General features: G+C 39.7%; 1 protein-coding gene and 2 pseudogenes across 1 annotated transcript; all 3 read left to right on the top strand.

The window, feature by feature from the left end:
• Positions 1-5,283: 5,283 nt before the first annotated feature.
• On the top strand, positions 5,284-7,019 carry LOC140949081 (uncharacterized; annotated as a pseudogene).
• Positions 7,020-7,039: 20 nt separating this feature from the next.
• Positions 7,040-8,695, top strand: LOC140949080 (uncharacterized). The gene has a single exon (XM_073398324.1). It carries the CDS (start codon positions 7,040-7,042, stop codon positions 8,693-8,695), a length of 1,656 nt encoding a protein of 551 aa, XP_073254425.1.
• Positions 8,696-20,898: 12,203 nt separating this feature from the next.
• Positions 20,899-23,144, top strand: LOC140949079 (uncharacterized; annotated as a pseudogene).
• The last annotated feature ends 2,523 nt before the right edge of the window (positions 23,145-25,667 follow it).

The following is a 25,667-nucleotide window of genomic DNA, read 5'->3' as shown; positions in this document are numbered from 1 at the left end:
GCATCAATTTTGTTTGCCTTGTTCATATTCCTTTTGCACTAAAGAACAGTAATTTATCAAGTCATGAAAGAAAAAACGTTTTCTTAGGACCTACATCTGTATGAGAGTGAATCCTCACATTTTTCTATAAATTCAAACAACTTTATACAGACACCCATTGACTAATAGTTATTAGGACAATGTAATAATAACTTAAGAAATACAGTCAACAGATTCAGTCACAACTAATCGTGGTTAATCTTACTAATACGGTTTCTTTCTTATCAACTGTTTGCTGTAATAAGACCTACAGTGTACATGTACTTTTTTCAAATTGAAAAAATGATACTATTAGCGGAGCTCTGGCGCGCGAAGCGCGCCTGCGGAGCACCATGGGTAAGTAAATCTACCCATCCCAGAAAATTTGGTTATCACGTGACCGTACACCGCCCTCAGCCCGCCCGCCCGCTGCCCCTCCGTCCACACCACAGGGCAACCAATGTTCAATCACACTTTCTAGCTAGTTTGGGAGCACAGGAAGACTGATATTGCAGACATATTGCACATCAATCTTGTGATCAATTGACAGCTGTCAAAACAGGGTATCCGCTGACCAGTATCACCTGATCGTATCGCGGGCTCAGGTGTCGACCAATCGAGGTCGAGTATCTTTTTGAAGTTATCCGCTGACAAGTTACTAGTTTTCAAATGATTGCAGGCTCAAGCTTAATTTTTCAATTCATATGAATTATGTTGTGTTTTATATGTGCCGCACAATTAAAATTTTGATTTCAAACTGACCTCGGAAGCTAAAAATTAAGCCAGTTTTTACAGGCAGGGAGGACATGCTAGTTGCTTTTGACTTTTCTCACCAAGGTCACGCGTTGGTCACGCTCTACGTCCAATTTTTATACTCTGATTGGTCAAAATTTGACAGGTGAGTTCACGCGGAAAATTTATGCAGCATCTTGAAACTTGTTTACTTTGACAGCTGAAGCTGATAGAGTTTTGTGTCAACTTGTGATGCTTTTAACTGTTTTTTTCCACTAAATGTACAAAGTGAAATTCAGCTGCTATCAAGAGTCTTCTGTTATTCATGACTAGTTTGTTTATTGGGCTTTTGGTTGAGAAATACGTCGCTTTGGCAAAGTCGGAAATCCGATTTCGTATTGCATCGTTTTCGTTTTTCACCTTGCTTGATGCGTAAGACGGTTGAAAAGTCTGAAGCGATTCTGGCCTTACTTGATAGTTTTCAGTGCATCTCGAAAGGTAAGCCTGAGTAATTATTGTATTTGATGTTTGTTTTTTATATCTAATTTAATGAAGTTGAGCGTAGTTTACGCGGCTATTTAGTTTATGCACGTTTGTAAGATTTGAGACAATGATCTGACCGAGAGTGACCGAGTATCAGGTTTGATTATAAGCTTATGGAACTTTAAAAAGCCTTTAGACATTTTCTCACCGCAAATAGAAAGAAAACGTTCCAAAGAATATTTGGTTATAATTCTGGCTGTAAAAGAAAGCTTTGAGCGATTTTCTTGCCTGGAGTTCATCTTTGAAAAAAGCAAACACCGGGAAGCCGGCTTAAAACGTAAACAACGATTTTCAGAGACACTTTAAAACTTGTCTTCGTGAATGAAAATTGTTGTCTCTGTATATGTTTCACCGAATTATTTTCCCTTTCTTTATTGATTGTTAGTAGTCTCTTTTGCAATTTTAATCGCTGTGCCGTTTGTTTTCAGTCGCTCATGAACATCGCTTGCAGGAGTAGTCAAAATGCCGCGCGTATCAAACGCTTTTGAAGATTACAGATCTTTATAATAAATTCTTTATTGTGTTGAAGCGTATAACTATATTAATCTTAATTTAAACAGTCGACTTGTCAAAAGTGAGAACCGGCTAGCCGTATAGGTGATTTTGGAAATTTTTTTGACGGTTTCGCTAAAAGCCCACACGCGCTTCGATCGTCCTGAATATTGAATGAGTGCAATTTGTATTGCAAAATTGTGAAACACTGCATTCTGTCCGAGGTCTGTACGATGAAAATGGCGCCTCATGGTACTGTTTCACGTCAGATGTGATATACAAAAAGTATAAAAGGTTGGTTTACACGTCCCCAGACTTGTTGGCAAGATTTTGTAAAGTAAACATGTCGAACGCAAAAAATTCGGCCTGATTTGTTTTCCAGGCCTAATCTACTGTGATCAAGAGCGAAGATGATTGCTATTTTTTGGGTGTACATATAAAGGCTATCAACTCGATGTAAGATTAAGTTCACTCTTAGCTTGGACTGTTTGCAAATTATTTTTCTCGAAAATCACGTAGTCTTTCCCTCAAACGTCACATGAATGTGCTCTAAAGTTAACTGATTTGTGGAATACAAGTTTATTGTTTGATTTGAATTATAAATTCGAGTTAATAGGAGCTTCGCTTTTAGCCCTGGCTAAATCTATATATTACTTAATTGAGACAGCATGTCAATGTTCACAGATTGTTAAGTTGAATGATGCTAGTGTCCTGTTTTATTTTTCTAGCAGTAAAATTTTTTTATGGTCCCCTGAGCTTCTGTATTAACAGAGTTTCACAGTTTGATTAAAAGTAATATATGTCAAACAGTCATGCAGACTTCTTGTAAAGACTTCTTGAAAGCACACGTCCGCGCTACAAAGCTATCTTCTTACTAAAAGAAAAGTAAATATAGGAATATTTTCTTGAATACCAGATGATATAAGAGCAAAACAGAACAGAAACATTTAAAACCACTCAAACCTTAGAGATATATGTTCCTATGTAGTAAAAAATGGTCATTGCGCCTTTTATTTAGTACACGGAAATTACGATGAACTGCTGCAACTAAGTAATGTGGTTACTTTTAATCACAATGACGATTACAACAAGCAGATCGCAGTCAGGGAAAACGATATTGTCTATATTCCAGCACCCATTACCTAGAAACTTTGGTAGCAAAGACATTGATTTCCAAAAGGACTTTCATTCTTTAGGCGACATGAGTATAAGCAAAAGGCGTGGTCTGTGAGTCGATCAAGCTAAATGTGAGGTTAATATTTTACTTTATTGGCAATTTTTCCATTTCGGAAAATAAATACCACCGAGAATATCCGGTAAATTTGCCTCCCTGTCGAAGATTTTTTGCCAAACTTACTGTCGACAAGAAATAAGAACAGGAAACTTACCGCACAATATTTGCTCAACTCATTGTAAATCACGCACGCAACGTGACATTCTTTGACAGTGCTCCATGGGAACCTGTCGTTTTTTTCAACTCTAAGTAAATTTTGGACTATCATTTAAGCATAAAACTTTGACGCTTTGACGAGAAAGCTATTTTCTTGTAATCTTTGAGGAAACCTTCATCTGACAAGGCGAGAAAGTTAGAAAAGGCACAGTGCTCCACTCATCGTTTATTAAGAGTTTATTATAGGAAAAAGTTTTACTAACAGTTCAGTGGAGCACTGTTCAAAATCCAAATGGAAGATGTTATTCACAATTCTTACCGCAGTTTCTATAGTATAAATTGTTGCTTTTCTTATGAGGAAACAAAAATTGGATAGAATTCTACTTCGGAGAAAAGGAAAATAATTTACAAGTGAAGAACTGTGGTGCGTAACTATGGAGCATCGCGTGCACAGGAGCTCAGCGACTGAAAACATGAAAACAAGGTTTCACAATGGACTTTATTCGATGAAATTGCATCCCAGGACGTTTTTATACCGTGAATACTGTGATTTTACATGTAATCTGTATTTTAAGTGAAAAAGGGCCACTTGGAATACTTTGTGGTATAGTAAAAGTAGATTCACTACAGATGCAGATGCCGAAACCAAGAAAAAACCTCTAGTCCATTCCAAAGTTAAGACTGTAGGCTGTGTGAGCCTCTGAACTTGTAAATATTCATCCAGACATGCCAAAATTCCAACATTTTTTTCATCTTTGTAGGAAACAAAATTGAAAAATGCAAAATAACAACATTTGGAAGTAATTTCGGAATAGCAACTTTTCGGACAATCCTGGCCAAAAGGGTTTGGGACACCTCTTCTTTTCCACTTGGTTTTTGTATGGAATTTGCAGCTAACTTGCGATACACACTCATAAACAAGGCCTTTACAAGATTTTTCCCAACCCCCCCCCCCCCCCTCTAAACAAAGTTGAGGTTCACAGAGTGTACAAGATATGTAAAAGGTGTTTGACTTGTAACACCCAACACTGTTCAGGGGGGAGGGGGGTCAACTAGAATTACATTTTCCTCACCTAAAACGCAAAGTTTCCCTAACTGTTACGGCCGCATTCCACGTCAATATGTTTAGCGTTTAGTTCTTTGTATAGTTGCACATTCCTTTCACATTCTTTTCAGTTATCGCTATTCATTTTCTGTTAGATTTCTCTGCATAACTTTCTTTGTTCTTAGATCGTTTTGTAAGTTTCATCGTTTATTCTAATTCATTTCGCTTTAGCGTTCACGGCAACATCATTGCAGTTTTTTCGTCCAGTCTTGTTAGCCATCGTACCTTTTTCCGTTCAACTTTCTAGTCACACGACGTTTGTAAGTATTTTCGTTTAGTTTCTTTCCTTTTCCTGTATTTTCGTCGTTTCATAGCTGTAATTTGTATTCCTTAGTAATTTGTATTTTTGTTTCGTTTTTAGCAACCGTAATCGTAATTCGTTATAAATGTAATAAAGGCGAGTTGGAACCGTGGACCATCCTTGGATTATTCGCTATAATATTTCGTTGAAACGTTATGGATCCAGTCGAGGAACAAGTTGGAACGGAAAGCGACAGCTTGGATTTCGCTAATGCTGCTTTAGCAACCGGTGTAACAAGGCGAAGGCAGCGCACAGAAAAAGGAAAAGAATTTATCTCTCATGTTCGATGGACGGATTGCCAGACTTTATTTAGAAGAATCGAACGTCAAATGAAGGAAATCGATAGTTTGGCGACTGATGAAGAGAATGTGGACGTCGTCGAGAGGAATTTAACTTCATTTCGTTTTTCCGTGGAAGAGCTTAAGTCAGATTTCGCTGCTCTTTTAAATGATCTTGAGTCCGAGGAGGATTTGGACGTTGCTAACGAATGGTATATTAATCAGAGTGGAAAGATTAACGATTTTTTAGACAAAACTGTACTCTGGATCTCAACCGCGAAAGACAATCGAACATAGCTTGGAAACAAGATCTCAAGTTGGCTCGATATATTCCACATCGCATCGTTCAAAGGCATCATCTAGACATTCTAGCCGTTTAATTACCTCAAGCAGAGCGAAAGATAAAGCAAAAGCGGCCGAGTTAATGGCCAGAGTTGCTATGTTGGAGAAAAGGAAAGAGTTGGAGTTGAGAGTCGAGAAGTTACGCCTCGAAGAGCAGTTGGCAGTTGCCCGCGTGCGAGAGGGTGTGTTCGCTGAAATTGAAAGGGGTGTCGGCGATGCGGATTCGACCGGTCGTCAAGAGTTGTCTCCGAAAAATTCTTCTGTAAAGGCATCTACTTCATCTGGGCCGTTTCTTCCGACTTCCTCAAGCGATTACACGTCTCCAACCGTTACGTCTAACACTATGACTAAAGTGAGCTTTACCGCTGATTTATATGACGCTCCTGTGATACAAACTCCTCCTAAGCCAATGCAGCATCCAAGTTTGAATCCTTTTGCACCTGAGTTTCACGTCGCGGAAATAAAGCAAGATGAAGAGCCATTAGGACAACCGAAACAAGAGCCTTTCGCGAGTGAACCTCGATACATGGCCTACACACATCAAAGCACTAAGCAGTTCTGTGAAGTCCTTCAACAACAGAACAGATTAACAGAATTACTAGCGGAGCAACAACAGCAGAGTTTACTGCCTTCTCTTACAATGACCAAGTTTATCCTTTGGAGTACTTTACCTTTATAAGAAGTTTTGAATCGCAAGTAGAGGCTAAGGTCAGCGCTAATGATGTGCGCCTGCAATACTTAGAGCAGTATTTACACGGAGAACCCAAGGACCTAATCAAAGGATGTGTTCACCTTGATAGACACAGTGGGTACCTAGAGGCCAAAAGGCTCCTTAATGGAAAGTATGGGGACCCATACAAGATATCAAACGCCTATCTCAAGAAAATTAAAGAGTGGCCCTGCATCCGACCAGGGGACGAGTTGTCATTAGACAGATTCTCCATCTTTCTAAGTCAGTGCCGGAGCGCGATGTCAACTCTAACCTACCTGTCTGTCCTAGATCATCCTCACAATTTGCAAAGCATGGTAACCAAGCTTCCATTTACGCTTCAAGACCGATGGCGCCGAGAAGCAAATAAAAGGAGAGTGGCGGGTAGAGTGATCCCTTCCTTTGCCGACTTCGTGAACTTCGTTAATGCAGAAGCGGGAATTGCGACCGACCCAGTCTTCTCTCGTGAAGCGCTCCGTCGTTTGGATGGTACCTCAGATCGACCTGATCGTTCCAGCAAAGGCAGAGGTAAAAGCTTTGGCAAGTCTAAAACACCTGGGAACCATAATGTTACTTCACATCACGCCTCCAGTCACGCGACAGATGTGACCGCTGACCAACAGTCAGGCTCACACACTCCATTAGCCTCTGTAAGTTGTGCAACAAGAACCATGATTTGGACGACTGTCAAGACTACTTGAACAAATCCTTGTCACAAAGGAAGGACTTCCTAAAGAAGAAATCACTCTGCTTTGCCTGCTACAGTCCTGGACATAGATCCAACGGCTGTGCCCAGCGAAGGACCTGTAAGAGCTGCTCGCGTCGACATCCAACGGGTCTACATGATGATAGCCTCGCCCTCAATCAGGAGGCCTCCAAACAGGTTAGCTGTACTCCTCCACAACCAAAGGAGAACGTTTTAAATGCTCACACGGAGGTGGAAGAAGCCCTCTGCAATGCTGTAGGCACCAAAGAATCAGTAACCGCCGTTCCTGTCGTTCCTGTTAGGCTGAAATCTGCTGAAAGTGAAGTCCTCACTTACGCCATGCTTGACACCTGCAGTACCGGTTCGTTCGTTATTGACGATATCGCGACCACCTTGGGGGTGAAGGGCGTGAATACACAGCTCATGGTGAAGACTGTTAATGGTACAAAGTTGCACGACTCTAAGGTCTTGAATGGATTAATCCTCACGGACTTTAAGGGCAAGAATCCCATACAGCTACCGAAGATATTCACTAAAGAGGACCTCTGCACACCGCCAAATGTGCCTACGCCTGAACTTGCCCATCGTTGGAAACATCTCAGAAACATAGCCAGCGAGCTGCCTACACAGTTACCGAATGTCAAGATTGGTCTTCTGATTGGCTCAAACTGCCCGAAAGCTCTCGAACCTATAGACGTATTAGCTAGTAAAGATGGTGGTCCCTTCGCAATCAGGACGTTTGCTGGGTGGGCAATAGTGGGCCCTCTGTACATGTGCGACACAGAGCATTCAAATGTCATCTGCCATAGAGTTGCTGCTACGGAAGTTGGTTCAGGCAGACACCTCGACCACCACTTCATGTTAGAGAGCAGAGTTAAGGAGATCGTCACTCCACAAGCACTCAACAAGATGCTCGAACTGGACTTCAGTGAACGAGCGGAAGATAGGGAGCAAGAATATTCACGAGAAGACATGAAGTTTCTGAAGATAGTCAGTCAGGGAATTCGTCACGCAGAAGATCATCATTATGAAATTCCCCTTCCTTTCCGCGTTGACAGCCAATGGTTTCCTGATAATAGAGAACAAGTTCTTCAAAGAGCACTATGGTTAAGAAAGAAGCTTACTAAGAATGAGAAGTTTTACAAGGACTTTGTTAACTTTATGAGCAGCATCATTGCCAAGGGATTTGCTCGGAAGGTACCGTCTCATCTTATTCCTGCAAAGACGGGCCAAGTCTGGTTCATACCTCATCATGGCGTTTACCATGCCAAGAAGCCGAACAAGATAAGGGTGGTGTTCGACTGTGGCGCTAGATTTGGAGGAACATCGCTCAACGACAAGTTGCTACAAGGGCCTGACCTCACAAATCGACTTGTTGGTGTCCTTACAAGATTTTGCGAAGAGCGTATTGCGTTTATGGGGGACATTGATGCAATGTTCCATCAAGTCCGCGTACCAGAAGGCCAGCGAGACTTCCTTTGCTTCCTTTGGTGGCCTGATGGAGACCTAACACAAGACCTTGAAGAATATCAAATGAACGTCCACTTGTTCGGCGCAGTGTCGTCACCAAGTTGCTCAAATTTCGCGCTGAGAAAAGCCGCAGATGACGCGGAAAAGATTGTTGGAACAGAGGCCGCAGATGTTCTGCGAAAGATCTTGTACGTTGACGACTGTCTGCGCTCCGAAGGAAAAGAAGATACCGCTATCGAAAGGATACGAGATGTTCGCCATGCTTGCGCCCATGGAGGGTTTAATTTGGCCAAGTTCGTTAGCAACAGCAAGAACGTTCTCGAAAGTATCCCGGGAGAAGTGCGCGCCCCAGAAGTTAGATCGTTAGAATTAGGAAGTGATTACTATCCAGTGGAGAGAGCTTTTGGTGTCCAGTGGGCAATCGAATCGGACATGTTCGGTTTCAGAATTGTCATCAAAGACCAGCCACTAATAAGGAGGGGAATACTATCAACCATATCTTCCGTCTACGACCCCCTGGATATAGCTGCGCTCTTCCTGTTAGTCGGGAAGAAGATATTGCAGGATCTGTGCCGAACGAAGCTAGGCTGGGACGACGAGATTTGCTAAGAGTTCCGCGTACGTTGGGAAAGGTGGAGAGGCCAGTTGCCTGCACTTGAGCGTTTCTCTATGGAACGATGTCTGAAGCCCAATAACTTTGGGGTCGTCGTGTCGAGACAGATTCACGGTTTCTCTGACGCAAGTTCGACTGGTTATGGTCAAATATCCTACCTTAGAATGGAAAACGAGAGAGGTGACGTCCATTATGCATTCCTTATAGGGAAGGCTCGAGTTGCTCCCGTGAAGACCATGACTATCCGTCGTTTAGAGTTAACCGCAGCCACTGTATCGGTTCGTGTGGTAGAGATGATCGCCAGAGAGCTAGACGAACCTGTTAATAGCAGGCACTTCTGGACAGACAGCACAACCGTGTTAAAGTACATAAGCAGCGAAAATGTCGCCAACCGTGTTCAGACGATACGAGACGCGACAAACCCCTTCCAGTGGAGATGCGTTAGTTCTGATTGGGTTATCAAATGGAAAAGGAATCCCCCAGCTGCGTCTCAAGTGGGTGGCGTCTGGGAACGTCAGATACGATCTGTTCGATCCATCTTGTCTGCGCCGATGCGAGAATATGGTCACGTCATTAACGTCGAAGATGGAAACGGGTTCAATATTTGTCCAACGTCTTTTGGTCGAGATGGAGACCCTACAAGAGAGAGTGAAATGGAACAACCCGAGGAGAAACCTTCAAAGTGGGGACCTTGTATTGATCGCCGATGATAGAGTGCCAGGAAATTAATGGAATATGGCTCGAGTTGTCGACTCACGCCCAGATTCAAAGGGACAGGTCCGATCGGTGACGGTTGCAACGGCAACGACATCGTTGGAGAGGCCAGTTCAGAAGCTCGTGCTAATACTTGAGAATGAAGAAAACTGAGGACTAGGGGTATATCCCAGCCAGAGGAGCCATGGAGATTTAGAGATGTTCAATGAACTTTAATGCTTAGTTAAGAATTAAGGACATAAGAGTTTTTCCTAACTCTTAGGGGAGCCAGATGTTACGGCCGCATTCCACGTCAATATGTTTAGCGTTTAGTTCTTTGTATAGTTGCACATTCCTTTCACATTCTTTTCAGTTATCGCTATTCATATTCTGTTAGATTTCTCTGCATAACTTTCTTTGTTCTTAGATCGTTTTGTAAGTTTCATCGTTTATTCTAATTCATTTCGCTTTAGCGTTCACGGCAACATCATTGCAGTTTTTTCGTCCAGTCTTGTTAGCCATCGTACCTTTTTCCGTTCAACTTTCTAGTCACACGACGTTTGTAAGTATTTTCGTTTAGTTTCTTTCCGTTTCCTGTATTTTCGTCGTTTCATAGCTGTAATTTGTATTCCTTAGTAATTTGTATTTTTGTTTCGTTTTTAGCAACCGTAATCGTAATTCGTTATAAATGTAATAAAGACGATTTGGAACCGTGGACCATCCTTGGATTATTCGCTATAATACTAACGTTTTGACCAGGATTTTAGAACAGTGTCATGGAAACTAACAACAACAACAGACTGTGATGTACAAGAACTCAGAAGCTGTCCATACAGTGTAGATAATATATTTTGTACCCTAACCCTCATTCCTGAATTAATGGTGGAGGAAAATTGCCTGTCCCAGCAACAGTACAAATTAATGATTGTTGTATAAGGCAGCTAGAAGGCATGTTATTATATCTCGCTTAGTTTTGCCAATTACATTTACAGTACTTGTTATTATGAAACTTGGCCTTAGAGAAGAAATTACTTCTAAGCAATATTAAATCAAGCTTCATGTAGAGCAAAAAAATATAATTAAGTCTTTCCAGCAGTGTTATTTATTTCAGTTTATCAGTGAAGTCTATTCTAGGTTTTTGTCAATTCGGCCTATATGTTCCCATATCTGTAGCTGTTGTTTAATTGAATGATCCTCATTGTGCAAAGAAAGTCGTGCCCGATAGCCCATGGCTACTGGATTTTGCCATCGGGCTAGTGAATTTTGTTCTTAACTTGCCCGACAGGCAAGTGCTGTTTTTTGGGGAAAATTCAAATTACAGAAGGATTGTAATCAATCCTGCTAATCAAAAAGGGTTTTGGGGCTAGTTGAAATGACTTAATTGTGGGCTAGAACATGCTAGCTACAGCTTGCCCGAATGGCAGGCTGTAAACTGACTTTCTTTGCACCCTGGATCCTTTAGTGTTTTAGCCCGTTATTACTGTACCCACAACTTGTGACCTTTGTTTTGTACAAATGAATTTGGCTAACAGTTGTATTATAGTAAGAAAGAAGAAAATAAACTATATTTTCCTTTAGAAAACTTTATTAAACCTTGGGGATTTGATCAGAAAATTTTAGGATTCCGGCCCTTTTACTAGTACTGTCTTAATTTTTAACAAACAATCATATGTGAATATGATTGATTTACTTTTTCAGCTGGCTTTTAAGGGTGCTTTTCAAACTTGCTTTTAATTCAAGTTTTGTTACACAGAAAATGCTTAAATTTCATTTTATTTGTAATTAAAAACAGGTTAAAACACTATTAAAAACGGATTAAAACACCATTAAAAGCACGTTAAAACACCATTAAAAACAGATTAAAACACCCTTAAAAGCACGTTAAAACACCATTACAAACAAGTTAAAACACCTTTAAAAACAGGTTAAAACACCGTTAAAAACAGGTTAAAACACCATTAAAAGCAGATTAAAACTATGGCGCGCCGTTTGTTTCAAAATTATTTGTAAACGTAATGTTTCATGTGATGTGACATATCCAATAAAATGTTCCCGTGATAGCATTAACCAACCATTATAAGTATATACACACTCAGTGATCTTGGTGAATTAAGCAATCTGATTGGTTCGCTATCTCGGACTATTCAACAATATTCACCTCCTAGCGAGTGGATAATGTGTGAGCTCGGTTTTTTTCCCATTTTTATAGAGAAAGATCTTTTAAAAGTCGACAAAATCCTAGGGTTGGCCTTTTTTCAGGCAAGAAAAGACTCCGAAGGATTCAAAACGGCGTTTTTCCATTTATTATAGTTGCGTTTTGTGGTCGATGGATTGTTTGCAACTCCCGTTTATTCGCCTAGAAGAAGCCGTTTCGTGACCTCAGCGTTTCCTAATAAGAACAATTTGGCTCAAAAACAAAGTTTATCTAAGACAAACAAATTTGAAAGCAAATATTTGCAGAAATTCTCATTTCAAGTGAATAGGAGAAAGAATGCTACATGAAGACGAAGTCTTACCTCGAGGAACCGAATCGCCATTTTTGTCAGCACTTCATGCGAAGAACGACACAACAAACCTTTTCGGCTGTAAACTTGGAAAATCAACAGAAAACAACAAAGCTCTTCTTTTCTTCTCAGGTAAGGAAACAATTCAAACTTTTAGCGATTCCATTTAAGTTATTACACTGTTGTTTGCGAAGTGATAAGCTTGTGGATTGCCATGTTTGAAAATTCTACAAAGATCTATTTTTAAACTTTCGCGTGTCTAGCTCACCTGATCTGTCAATCAAATCGCAGTTTTTAATGATTTCCACTCTGATTTTACAGAGATCACTTCGTGTGTATATATACTAACACAATTATTCTATTCAATCCCGGTGAATAGTGGCTTTAGAAATATTTACCTCGCCACTTCGTGGCCCGGTAAATATTTAGACACTATTCACCTCGATTTCAAAGAATAATTTGTGATTAAGATATATTTGTGTTTATGAGGATGGGAGAGAGAGATGCTTGGGACAACTTTATATATATATATATATATATATATATATATATATATATATCTTAATCACAAATGAAGACAGAAAACAGTTTCCTTTCAATCCACCTATATTTCGATCACATTCAGTGATCTTCTTCAGGGTGACTAACTAGCCGTTAACGTACAGAACTTAAATTGCTGAATTACGAAGGCAACGCGCGCGCATCACAACTGAAATGACTGTTATTTTAAACGTCTAACGGAAAATGTCATAGATGACACTATCATCTCCTGCGCGCGCCCGCGCGCGTCTTTCGGTTCTGGGCGTAAAAACCATCATCCTCATTAAGTCCCTGAGGGCGCAGCGTTCCCAATCTATACATCCACTGTCCCTCCTTCTTCCGCAACTCCCTCTCTCCCATGGTTCTGTCTATTAACTGTATAGTTAAATGGCTTAATCCTAAGTGTCCCGAACTATGAAAATGCTGGTAAAGAAAATCGTCATTCCTCTTATTTTCAGAAGACAACTTGAGATGGGCATTGATCCTACTTCTGTAATCACAGATATATATTTCAGGAAAGTGAGAATTTTATCGTATTTTCGGTTCCGAAAATTTTAGGATTCCTTAATTCTCTACGAAAAATAGCTTAACTGGGGAATGAAATGGAAAAAATTAACTTCAGAAAATCGTAAGGAATTTATTAGATAACCTTCGAAAATTGTACATGCATGGAACGGTCATCTAGAAATGTTTAGCCTTCCTCAACCTATAGAAAATTCTAGGCCGTTTTTGTTTCTCCGATTTAATTACCTTCGTTCGTCTCAGCATGGCTTAAAGAAATATATTAAACTAATTTATTCAACTTCATTTCTCTGTGCATTTCTGCTAATAAATATTCCGGTGGCATAACTATAATTTTCAGGCGACATAACTTCAGTGCCTCGTATGCGATAGCAGGCCTCTTTGCGATTCCGGTCAACAGCCGACAGCCGGAGGAATTGGTTTACACTGATCTCGCGTTAATTCCAGGCTAGACCACCATTAAGTCGAGATTTTCAAATGGCCACGGTTACTATCAAATTCCAAAACAGTCTCAATTGGTATATTTGATTCACTTCGACCAGTCATCAATGCTGATTAAATCCGCTGAAAACCCAAGCCATTTTTAACATCTTAGCGGTTTTAGTAATCAAGCGTGTTCAGCGTGTCTTACCCAAATTGCACGCTAAACGTGCTATAATTCGCACACTTACCGTGACATATGGCACGCTACAAAAAAAAAAAAGGTCTAGCGTGTTAAATTTGCCAAAACAAAGGCAAGTGTGTCCGTCTTTGTTTTTTCAATTTAATATGCGAATATCCGTGATCTACGGCACGCGAAGCGTGTCGTGCGCGTGCTTTCACCTTTAGCATCAAATTCCTGTGGAGGGTCACATATGTGTTCTTGTATTGTATTATATTTTGCGTTAATAAAAATGAGCTGAACTTAACTGAACGCCTTCCTAAAGTTTGAAATCTCGGCAACGCATAACTGCGGTTTGCTGTTTGCGGTTTGCCTGATGCTAAAGGTCTCTTTTGATGGTGATTTCACCTGTTTTTAAAGTTGTTTACCTTTAAAAACAGGTTAAAACACCTTTAAAAACAGGTTAAAACATCATTAAAAATAGGCTAAAGCACTATTGAAAACGGGGTTAGACACATTTAAAGGCAGGTTAAAACACCATTCAAAACAGGTTAAAACACCATTTAAAGCAGGTTAAAACATCTTTAAAAAACAGGTTAAAACACCATTAAAAACAGGTTAAAACACCATTAAAAACAGCGGGTAAAAACACCATTAAAAGTAGAATTTGGTACCTGTTTTAAATGAAGTTCTCAAATACAATCAAAACAGTTTTGAAAATATGTCAAAAATATGTTAAAAATAGTGTTTGGTTTGGTATGGACAGCTTACATGATATGTTCAGCCCAATCACTCGACAGGAGGATCCACGCTTGCAGGAAGTGACCCATGACCAGACGAGAACTGGTTTATTCCTCTCCATAGGAAAGGCGGATCTATGGTTATGACATAACCTTTTCAACCTTGTCTTAAACGTCCTCACTTGATGAACATAACCTGGGAGAATTATGAACTAATCGAAAGCGCCCAAAATAACCAAAAACAGGCATAAAAAGTATCCAGAAACAACGCACACTAGTCACTGTACAGAGAGCTACATTATTTATTTATTTATTTATTTGTTATTTGTTTGAATTATTTATTTGCCACACAATAATTACAAAAAAATATAGGAAAAGAAGAAAAAAAAGAAGTGGCGAGGAGACCTAACAGAAACTATAGAAGCTTATGAGAGGTTGGGCCTCCTCGAACTACGGGCTAGAGCTGTTTAACATCAATTGAAGAAAGATGGCGAAAAGTCGAAGATGGAAAGATTTCTAAACTGTTTTCATATTTACTCAATAATTTAATCTTCAGTTTTTTGGTAAAAGAGGAAAGAGATTGAGAGTTGATGACCTCGTTGTCAAGTGAATTAAAAAACTTAGGCCCTTGAAACAAAGGCGAGAACTTCTTAGTGTTTGTACGACAATACGGTAGGCCTGGGAATTTCTTGCATTGTAAGAGTGAAATTGATTTCTTTGGGAGGAATTGTTATTAAACCTTGGAGGAAAGAATGAATTTTTGCAAGAATACATAAAATGACCCAGTTGGAACGAATCGATATCATTAAATTTTAGTGTACCGAGGTCCTTAAAGACGGGGTCTGTATGAGCACTGAAATGCGATTTACTAATAATTTTAATAATGCGCTTTTGCAGGATAACAAGGCGGCGGAGGTTGGTTTAATTTTATAGGTTGAAGCCCAAATTGTATTGCAGTAGTAAAAATAAGGATAAATTAAGGAATAGTAGAGCATACGTGGAGACGTTTTAGGAAGAAAGAAGCTGCATTAATTAGCATTTATTTGCAACGTGTGATATTTCCGACTTCCAATTTAGGTTTTCATCCCAATCTACTCCTAGAAAATTTGTCTCCTTTACTTTGACAATATTTTGATTATCTATACTTATTTGAACGTTACAAATTGAACGCTTTTGTCTTGGTTTAAAGACCATAAATCTAGTCTTTTTTAAGATTTAGAGAAAGCTTCTTTGCTTTAAACCAGATTGACAGAATAGAATAGAAATGAATGAAATAGAAATAGAATAGAAATGAAAATTCAACAGGTACATGAAGGACAACAAATGCCCCAACACCGGGTAGACCTTCTACAACAAAATGCCTCATCGTGGAATCGAACTTAGAACTTCATGAAATGCCCCACAAATTCCCGGGAAGGAGCATGGGTACGCTTAGAATTGATCCGGCCATTTATCTGGAAACGAACTCATATCTTCATAAAATTATGAAATGCCTCTTTCGTGTCTGGCTATAAAAAAAATAACAATTTTACAGAAAACTGTCTACACTGGAAATTAGGCAGATGTAAGAAATATCCAAAATATGTGGGAAGATCAATCAACCACATCAATCAAAACCTTTATTTAAGCACGCTGGGGGCTAAAGCTTAGTAGCTTGAGGGATCGTGTATAAATAGCGTAACCAAAAGGATATATAATTATACAAATGTAAGGACTAAAATACGTTTAAAAACCCTTGACTAAAACACGAAAAGATTCCAAAAATACTTTTGAATTAACTCCTTTTCAACAGTGAAACGATTAACAATTAACTGAGACTATTCAGTAACCCCTTGTGATTTTTTTTCGGGAATTTTCTAGGTTACTGAGATTTAATCGCTGATGACAGCTTTTTTAGAAAGTAACTCTTCTTTTATTCACCACAATCAAAAGTAACAAAATTTAAGTAGCGCGTTCTAATATAAATTAAGGGAAGAACGTACAATTGATGTAATTTGACGTTATTATAACGTCATATTATTGAATTCACTTGCAGAATCCAAATTCCATCAATTTCTTTCCTTAAAGCGAAAAATACATAAATAGTAACGTATGGAATAATGGATGATGACGATGTTATGATGACGTAGTTTATTTTATGAAAAGAAAGATCTGGAACCATCCGCCATCGTGGATCCGCTATTTTGAATTATTCAAATGTGTTCACTTTTCCGTAAAACGCGTATCAATTGAGGTAAATTGTGACAGAAAAATTGACCTGTGAATAAAAGGATGCTTCTGAATAAAAAAAAAAAAAATGGGAGTTGTAAAATTCCGAGAGAACTAAACACTGTTAAAAATGGAACCCAACATTTACTATCTGATCATTTTAAATTCATGTTTTTTTTTTCTCAAATCGACCACAACAAAGCCTGGATTACACTAAAAGCCATAACAAATTTGATAAAATATTGCTATATTTAGTTCAATGCTATAATTTAATAGAGAAAAATGGAAACAAATCATTTTATAGGCAAAGCAAGTTTTGAAAAACATGGCTGTCAAAACTCGGTTGTTATGGTAACTGAAATGTTGACGTACTCCTGACGACGACTTTAAAATGTTGCAAAATAATTTTTTAGTCGCTAAGGATGGTGATCATAGCTTAAACGGCCTTTGAAGTTACTCAACTTTTCAGCGATGGCAGGGGGCTCCAAAAGCCCCCTCCCCCCAACCTCGTCGGTCTGAATAGGGTTTTATGACAGTATGGCGTAAAATGTAGCTCTTTTGTTTCACAGGCTTACTTTAACCGAGGACATGCTTATCTCACGATAATTTTAACCCTCGGACGTACACGCAAGGTTATATCCCCACCGTGGTACAAGAGGGGGTAGGGGGGTGCTCGACCCCCCTCCTCCCAATTGAGTTGTTTATATGCTGCAGTATTTCGAAACGATTTTGCCTTCAGTGGAAAGCCTTTGAACTTCTCTACAAGATGAGGTATATTATATGGGTAGTGGCGCTGCTGGAGGTCTGTGACGTGCAGATAACAGACTTATCTGTAAGTTGTAGTCTAGTCATATTAGAGGCTGACCCGGAACAAATTCCCACAAAAGCTTTCTCTTCGAAAATACGTCAGAACTGATGAGTATCAATAGTCCCCAAAAATCCGAGCACGGCAACATGGTGAAATTTAGCAAAACACTGAGGAGCTCTCTCCATATAACATGAAAACGAGACTGGAACCGTAAGTGCAGTTTACTAGCCTTGTATTATTATGGCATAAATAAAATCATTAAAATACGATAGAAAACACACTGCTTCTTGTATTTATTAACGTTTTATCACGACATGACTGAAGAAAAAGGGAAAATACACCAAAATTTACTTCCAGCGTGAGCTTTTATAAAATGTGTTTGATCGCGGCGTGAAGCCAAAGAGGGAATACTACGGAAACGTAAAAATCGTCCAGTTCACAATTCAGAGATCGACAACTAACTCATTTCAGACCTTCTAACAGATTTAGGACAGTTAAGCATTATGCTTTCTTTATTTCTTGTCACTACCAAAAAAAAATGAATAAATAAATACATTTGCCGTCACCCAGTCTAACAGCAAAGTTGATTTCATCTGGCGTTACAGCAAAATTAATTTGCCCCGGACTAACAGCATTTTCCTTCCAAGTGACTGTTTCAGCTACTCATCCTCTTCATCGTCACTGTCACCAAGAACGGCACTGACCACATACGAACAGTCTAGTACATGCTTACGGCAGCTACGCCTTGCAGAGGCACAGTCAGTTGCACAGTTGCAGCGGATCATCTTGAGCAAGGACTCTGGAGCAGCCGGTAGATCAGTGGTCACGGGAATCACCTGGTTACCGCTAAGCTTCCAGCCCAAGTCTTCAAACTGCATCCCCTCACCAAGACACTGCCAATGTTTGACCTGTAGAAAGACCGCAAGGCTGTGGTATCTGGCTGCTGCGGATGTTGGGGGAGGTTGTAGGGCTGTATCTATTGACCTCTAGTTGCCACTTTTTCGTAGTACCGACGGTAGCGGAGGCTATCGAGGCTCTCGCCTGGTTTTCCTCCATACAGCACCACTGGGGCATTCTCTCCCGCTGTCGCAACCTCGGCTTGTGTTGATCCCGAGGTGTTGAATACCTTCGCTTGATCTTGGAAGTAGACAGATTCAACATATTTTTTTTAAGGGACACGGCTTTTCCAATACCGTAAGGGCGAGACGTCATATCACAACCCAGAATGGCATACAGAAACGACATGTTGCGAAAAACTGCCGGGCCAAGCTCCGCCTTCACTTTCAGCATGTTCCAAACTCTGGTCTCTCAGGAGTTGGCTTTTGGCTCTGGCCGAAAGTTCAAGTCATTGCCATCTGCTTTCGTGTGATAGCAGTGTAACACTAACAGATCGGTATCATCTCCTACGAGCACTGTGGGATTCGTCACGGCCGAGTTGAAGGCTGTTTTGACGATAAGAACATCTGCATCACCCTCAGCTTGCAACGTGTGACAGCAACGTTTTGATAAATGGCGCTGTAACATGGCAAAGAACCGCTTCTTGTTCTCTGTGTTGGCAAGGAATGAATCTTTCTTAGCCGCCAGTTTCATCCCATCTTGGAAGGTTACGGTTGCACTACCCTTTCCTGTTGAGCGCCTCTGGTGGGTCATACCCTTGGTCGACGGTTCACTGTCATAGTCGTCAAACACCACTGTTGCTTGGTTTCCGTACCTTCGTAGAACGTACTAGCAGTACAGGCGGCACGCTTCCTGGTTTGTTATTCTAGTGAGAAAACGCTTGGTAGCATTGTACAATAAAATCAAGTCTGCCATTTACAAGAATATAAGTTACTCACCTGACCAAAGAAAGCGAAGAAGACGAGATTTGACAAAACAAACACTGGCCTGTTGTGTCTGGACTGAAATGTGTGTTCTTCAGACAAACGCTGGCAAATTGGCTCTCCGCTGTGCTGTACATTTTGGCGGCCAAATTACCGGGTTATACGATACAGCACCACCAAATTTAGCCTTTCAATTAAAGTAGGAAATGCACTTTCTTTGCTTGCTAAAACTTTCTTTATTTCTTGTTTAACTACGACTTTAAAAACTTTACCACTCTCGCATAGATCTTATTATATTATTGTAAAATTTAAGCAGTGCACGTTTATATTTTACGGAACAAAACTGTGCATTTCCAGCCCCACTTCCCCCATAAAAATCATCCCAGATGTATTTATAGTCTTTTATTATTAAATATAAGGATATAAATAACTAAGTTTCATCTTTATAATGAATTAAAGTTATGATTTGTGCGGTATGAGTCTAAAACCGTTGAGATTTCTTTTGTGGCAATTTGTTCCGTGTTGACAATATTTTTCGCGTAAAATGACTGGACTTTTGCACCCAAAATGCATGATTTTTCAAAGAGCAATGTTAAACTGTGGTCCTTGCGACGGTCTGTTTTAATTTGTCGATATTGTCTTTAAAACAATGTACAATATAACAATTATTACTTTTGTTTTATATATATATATAAAATCATTGAGTGTAACATCTGCAATCTACGGTACATAGGCAAGAGCGAAACACCGTCCAATCTTCGCTTAAACAACCACAGAAATCATATCAAAAAGGGAATCAGCAGTTGTGAACTTACGGAACACTTTCTACATAATAAACGAACACACAACTTCGACAATAACGTGATCATTACAATAATAGAACAGATCAGGAAAGATAATATAAGCAATGAACAGAAAAAAGATCTTCTGAGACACCGGGAGATATTCTGGCAAAAGAAACTGAATTCCATGCAGCCAAATGGACTTAACAAACGAATTGGCTAACCATTCAATATAGTTGCAGTGATCTTTACAAAGTTCTGGGTACACAAAATGTTTTTAACATACGTTGTAAGGGTCGCTAAATACCGCAAATTCGTAATTGATGTACATACACAATTATGCTATACAATTAAGCAATTTACGGATGAAATTACCTTTAACACGTAATATAATTAACTGTAATACCGAAAGCAGTTTAGACCCCTGAAGAAGGCGTAAGCCGAAACGCGTCGGGTCAATAAAGGATTCAAATCAACATATGTAGTCCATTCTCCTTTGTAGAAACTATATATATATATATATATATCCGGCATAATCAAAGTCTCGCTAAGTGTTATTAGCCCCGGCCCTCGGCTCGACTGATAAGACCTGCCTTAATATATAGCCAAATCTGCTGAAAAATATTAGCAAACTCCGAAGACAAATAATGACACCCTACGGATAATCAATCCCTGACTCTTGTTCATTAGCGCGCCGGTACTGCTAGAGGTCTTTGATTCCTTTTAGGAGATTCCTATCAATTTATAAGCAAAGAAATATGTTGTTTACTTACAAAGTCCACAAGGAAGTGAGACCTGAAAATATTCCTGGCGGGAGCGTCTTGAGCTTGTTGTCGTTCAATTTCCTGCAGGAAAACAAATGACAGTTAATACGTGTCAGATAAGCAAAAAAATCATTTTCGGTCGCCATAGTTAAGAAAACTTTTTATATTTTGTCATTTACAGTGATACAGTCGTGTAGAAAGTTCAACAAAATGTGTTATGATTGGTGGGCAGGAATTCATTAAATTGGCATGCTCACACGCTAAGTATGCCATGCGCGTGAAAGTAGGCTTTGGTAGATTGTGCTAGCATAGTTTTAAGCATAATTCAGCAAAACAAGCATTATTTTAAGCTTATATTTCAGTTTTTGCACTGCTAGCATAAGCCGAGCTTTTATGCGTTGAAAACAAAAAAACCCATCATAGCTCTAGAATAATTCAGTTTGCATTTTGTTTCTGTATTGTTTTTGGAAAAAATATTGAGGTCTGTGCTAAGGCCCATGGTCAAATATGGTCCGGCAGGCGGCAGAGGTCACCCTGTGCATATCTGAGAGACTGAGACTCTCCTCAGGCCACGCTTATGGCTCGGCGGCTCGGCCCCTCAGGCCTCAGATCAAAGATGCCGTTGTCCTCGAGTATATCCACTTCCACCACTTCCAGTGCCGTACCGACAGCTTTAATCTTTAGAGAACGTGTTCCTAAACGTAATACCGGAAAGTACATTGAAAGAGGCAACTCAGATGCAAAGAACATGAGTCCTCGTGAATGAATCGAATAGTTCCCAGGGGAAAATTTGTGTCTTCGAGGTGGAAAACTGTTTTGCAATGGGCTTAAGGAGATATTGAGCTATAAAAAGAGCATTCGCAAAACCAAAAAACATGTCGCAGGCAAAGAGAAGTTAAAAGTGACAAAAAAGCGAGAACAAACGATCGAAGAAGCACTTCGTAAAGAAAAACACAACAAGGATAGCACGTTGCCAGTCGAGGAGTGAGCATACCGTTTACAGGTGGTAGAGGAGTTTCTTAAGGCTGGAATATACCGATACGTAATATGGGCTAACTGCGAACGCTTCTTGAAAGGCAAGGCCATCGGCTGAGTCACAGTTCGAACATGATGGATTACGTAGCGATAATGTACAAGCAGGAGATTGAGAGAACTAAAGCAGAAATTCGCCAAGGGGTATCAGTAAGGGACGTATCTGTCATTTATGATGGCAGCATGAGACAGGGTGAAGCGATCGTGATCCTGGTCCGTTTTGTCGATAATGATTGGAATATTGTACAACGACTGATCAGAATCGATATTTGTGCCAAGTCAGTGAATGGCGACCAGCTTGCTCAAGTGCTCAACGAGTGTTTAAGTCTTGAGTACGGTGTGAGAGGAGACTCTCTGATAGCTGCCATTAGAGATGGGGCCAGCGTGAACCAAGCTGCGTTAAATCGCATCCGATTTATATTTCCAAAGACATTCAATGTTGTTTGCTTTTCTCACACTCTGGACAATGTCGGTAATCATTTTGTTATCCCCAATCTGACAGAGGTTGGCAACCTGTGGATCCGCTTATTTTCGCAAAGCCACAAAGCGGGACTAACGTGATATGAACCGACGGTACGTAAGCCGAAAAGTTACTCTGAAGCTCGCTGGTGGTCCAGATGGGAAGTGTCAAACAGCTTATGGAACAATTTGGTGATGTACAACGATTTATATATAAAATGATAAGGGAGAAGGTTGCTCCTCAGATCTCGCATCGGTTCGTTGATTTCTTCTCACATCTGAATAAGGTGATCAGTCTCAAGCTTGAGCTAGCAGCACTCGTTGATGTGGGCGAGGTATTTGTTAAGGCCACTTACATTTTAGAGGGAGATGACCTTCTTGTTTTGTCATGCTTTGAGACATTACAAGGAATTTGCAATGCAAGTCAGAATGTGCATTTACCCAATGTCCATGCCGTAGCTGTAGCTATAGTCGACACGGATCCGGCACAGAATGTTGGAGCATTGGAACAGGAGGCGAAAAAAAGTGTCCAGCCTGCAATTGAGTGGCTTTAAATTTAATGTGGACTTCCGCAACACGTTGAGCGCATTCAAGGCTGCACGAATAATGTGTCCGGTAACTGTGCAGTGGCTACGGCCGACACAAGCAAATGTGGCAGCTGGACGCCAGTTTCCGTTCTTGGACAGTAACGATGTAATTAATGACCTCATCACGGAACTGCCTAACTATCTTGCCGCCGCACAGGACGTCGTCATGCCCTGCGAATAAGATAACGTGAAGTGGTGTAGGCAACAATCTGATAACCTACCCCATTGGTCTTCTGCAGTTATGAAGGTTCTGCTAATGCAGCCCTCATCTGCAGCCGCTGAACGAGTATTCTCTATTCTTAACTCATCGTTCAACGATTCACAAGAGCATGCTCTTGTGGACTATTTACAGGCTTGTGTAATGCTTCAGTACAATAACCGATAACACAGAGATTAACAACATGCTTAGTTGTCTTTATACTAAACTGAGGGCTTTGCCTGGATGGCATCTAAAACAAGTATGCGGGCTATAACTTTCTGACGCGGATTCAGAACCCAGAAACGGTTGATTTTCGTATCATTTGTTAATCATTTGGCTTTTCGAGATGTGCACATTTGTATTTGCGATGCTAAAGACTGTAAGACTAGAAGGTGGACTATATAAAAATGTCCATTAAAGTCAAAATTGATATATTTAAGCTACTGATGATCTTTATTTTCCTTAAAATCAGTGTAACATCTAAGTAGCATAATTTCGGTGACAGAGAGCATAATTTTCAAAAAGTAGCATAATTTTGGCCTAATTTCTAAAAAATATGAGCACTGCTAAAAGCATAACATGTGTTTTTTTTTTTTTTTTTTTTTTTTCCGAGCACAATCTACCAAAGCCTACGTGAAAAGCCTCGTTGATTGCGTTTGCAAGATCCTGGTCACTAAGATTTTCAATTCCTTCAATATGATTATGACTAAAATCTTTCCCCGGGTTTGAGTTGAAACCGCATATGCGTTTGACCTCCTTCCACCAAACCTTGAGATTCTCCTCCTTCATATGCTCGAAATTAGACTTGTAAAATGAGCCCTTACACGATTTCCTTTCACGATTAACAGCATTTCTGTAGAATTTGTATAGCATTGACTCCGTGTCGCCATCGTGAAAGGCTTTCTGTCGTTTGAGAATGAGTGATTTAAGGTGATCGTTCATCCGTGGGGCGCAAACTCTCCTGATGGGCACCAGAAGGTCAAGCCCTGTGTACAGCACTTTGTTGAATATGTCAAGCATATATGCGCTGACAACAGTTTGCAGAGGAGAATAATCAATTGCTAACAGTTAAGTACTAAAAAATCATTTTTTTACCTAAAGATGGACAAGGCATGCTTGCGCGACCTTTACAGGGCAAACTATTTCGCCAGCAGGAAGCCCAGGAGATTGTCTGAGACTTCTGTACGTGAGGGTGAACGAACGTACAATTGTCTTAAAGGACAGTATCTAAGTACAAATGGTTTGTTTGGGACAGTCATAGATGTTGCTGCAAGCTATGTTTTTAGTTGAATTTGGCCTTGTAATGAATACTAGGATTACAGAAATTTTATGACACAAATCAATTCTTTTACAAGGACTAAAAGACGTGGTAATATGTCTAAAATGTGACGACATTTGTTGTTGTTATATAGACTTCACATTTTCTAAGAACATTGATCATTGAGAGAACATTTTCTGTTTTGTAATGCATGTGCAATTGTTTTTACAATTTAATGCAAAGGCATGACATAAAATGAAAATTAGGTCCCCCCTTTAATAAGAGTAAGTTTAATTTGAGTCCTTCCTATCGTGGCATTATTTTTACTTAATGCCCCCACCCCCCCCCCCCCCCCCAACCCCGTCTGGATTTTCAGCCCCCTCCTGATAATTATTGCACAGTCCTTAATATCAATTGATGACTTCAAAAAGTCCTTAAGAAATCTGAATTTTCATTAGAATTTCTTTTACTAATTTTTAATAACTTTAATAATTTTCAAAAATTCTTGTTTTCATTTTCATTTTATTTATTCATTTTTTTCTTCTCTGAAATATTAGCTCAACAGAGGTACTCTTATGTTGTGCTTTCAAGATTTATGGAGAGAAGATCAAAAAACACTGAAGCTATTGCCACACAAGTTGTTGTTGGTTAGATTAGTTCCCTTGGACATATAAAAAAAGAAAGATTACAAGGCTGTGAAATGTTAATGACGCTTAGCGACTGCTCTATATCTGAGCTTCCTTAAGTGAGTTCGATGAAGTTTTAGTTTAAGAAGCTGGACAGATATGCGAACACACTGTCTCGTAATACCCAAGCAACCATGAAGAGTCATTTAATTATTGCCCATTGGTAGCCCAGGCAGAGCACTTCTGATCCTGTGTCATATGCAACACCCGCTTTTAGAACTGACACCTAAAATCCAAACCCGTTTTCAGAACATTTGTGGGTTCTTGATTTGTACTCAGTTTGCGAAACCGTTGCCTTGTCCACTTGAAACCAACACATTTGCTGATAATTTGTTTAAACTCAGATAGAATCGTATATTTCTCGATATTTTGATTATTCCTCTTTCTATCTTATCATGTTGAGTTTAAAAGACAAGTATGTTTATTATTGATTTCAAGCCATAGTGGGCAAAATCTTTACTCCTGCCGGCATTTATTATGGGCATTTTCTTGTCTAACTGCAATATTCCAAACTTGACAACAACGAAGAAGTGTATTTTACATGCGGCCACGGAGGCCTTGCACAAGAAACTAACAGTTTTATTCTGCATACCACCAATATGAGGTCTTGTAGCACAAAAATACTGTCACTCATATTATTCATAATTGGCAATAATGGAAGCCATATATAGTCCACAATCTGTTCGTGTTGTACTGGTGTGTATGATCCGAGGCTTTATGCCTTCCTAGTATGCTAGCCGCGTATGTCACTTGTACTCAGTCTCA

This window comes from Porites lutea, chromosome 9, assembly GCF_958299795.1.
Source record: "Porites lutea chromosome 9, jaPorLute2.1, whole genome shotgun sequence".
Lineage (NCBI taxonomy): Eukaryota > Metazoa > Cnidaria > Anthozoa > Scleractinia > Poritidae > Porites > Porites lutea.
This window is presented reverse-complemented; position numbering and strand designations above follow the sequence as displayed.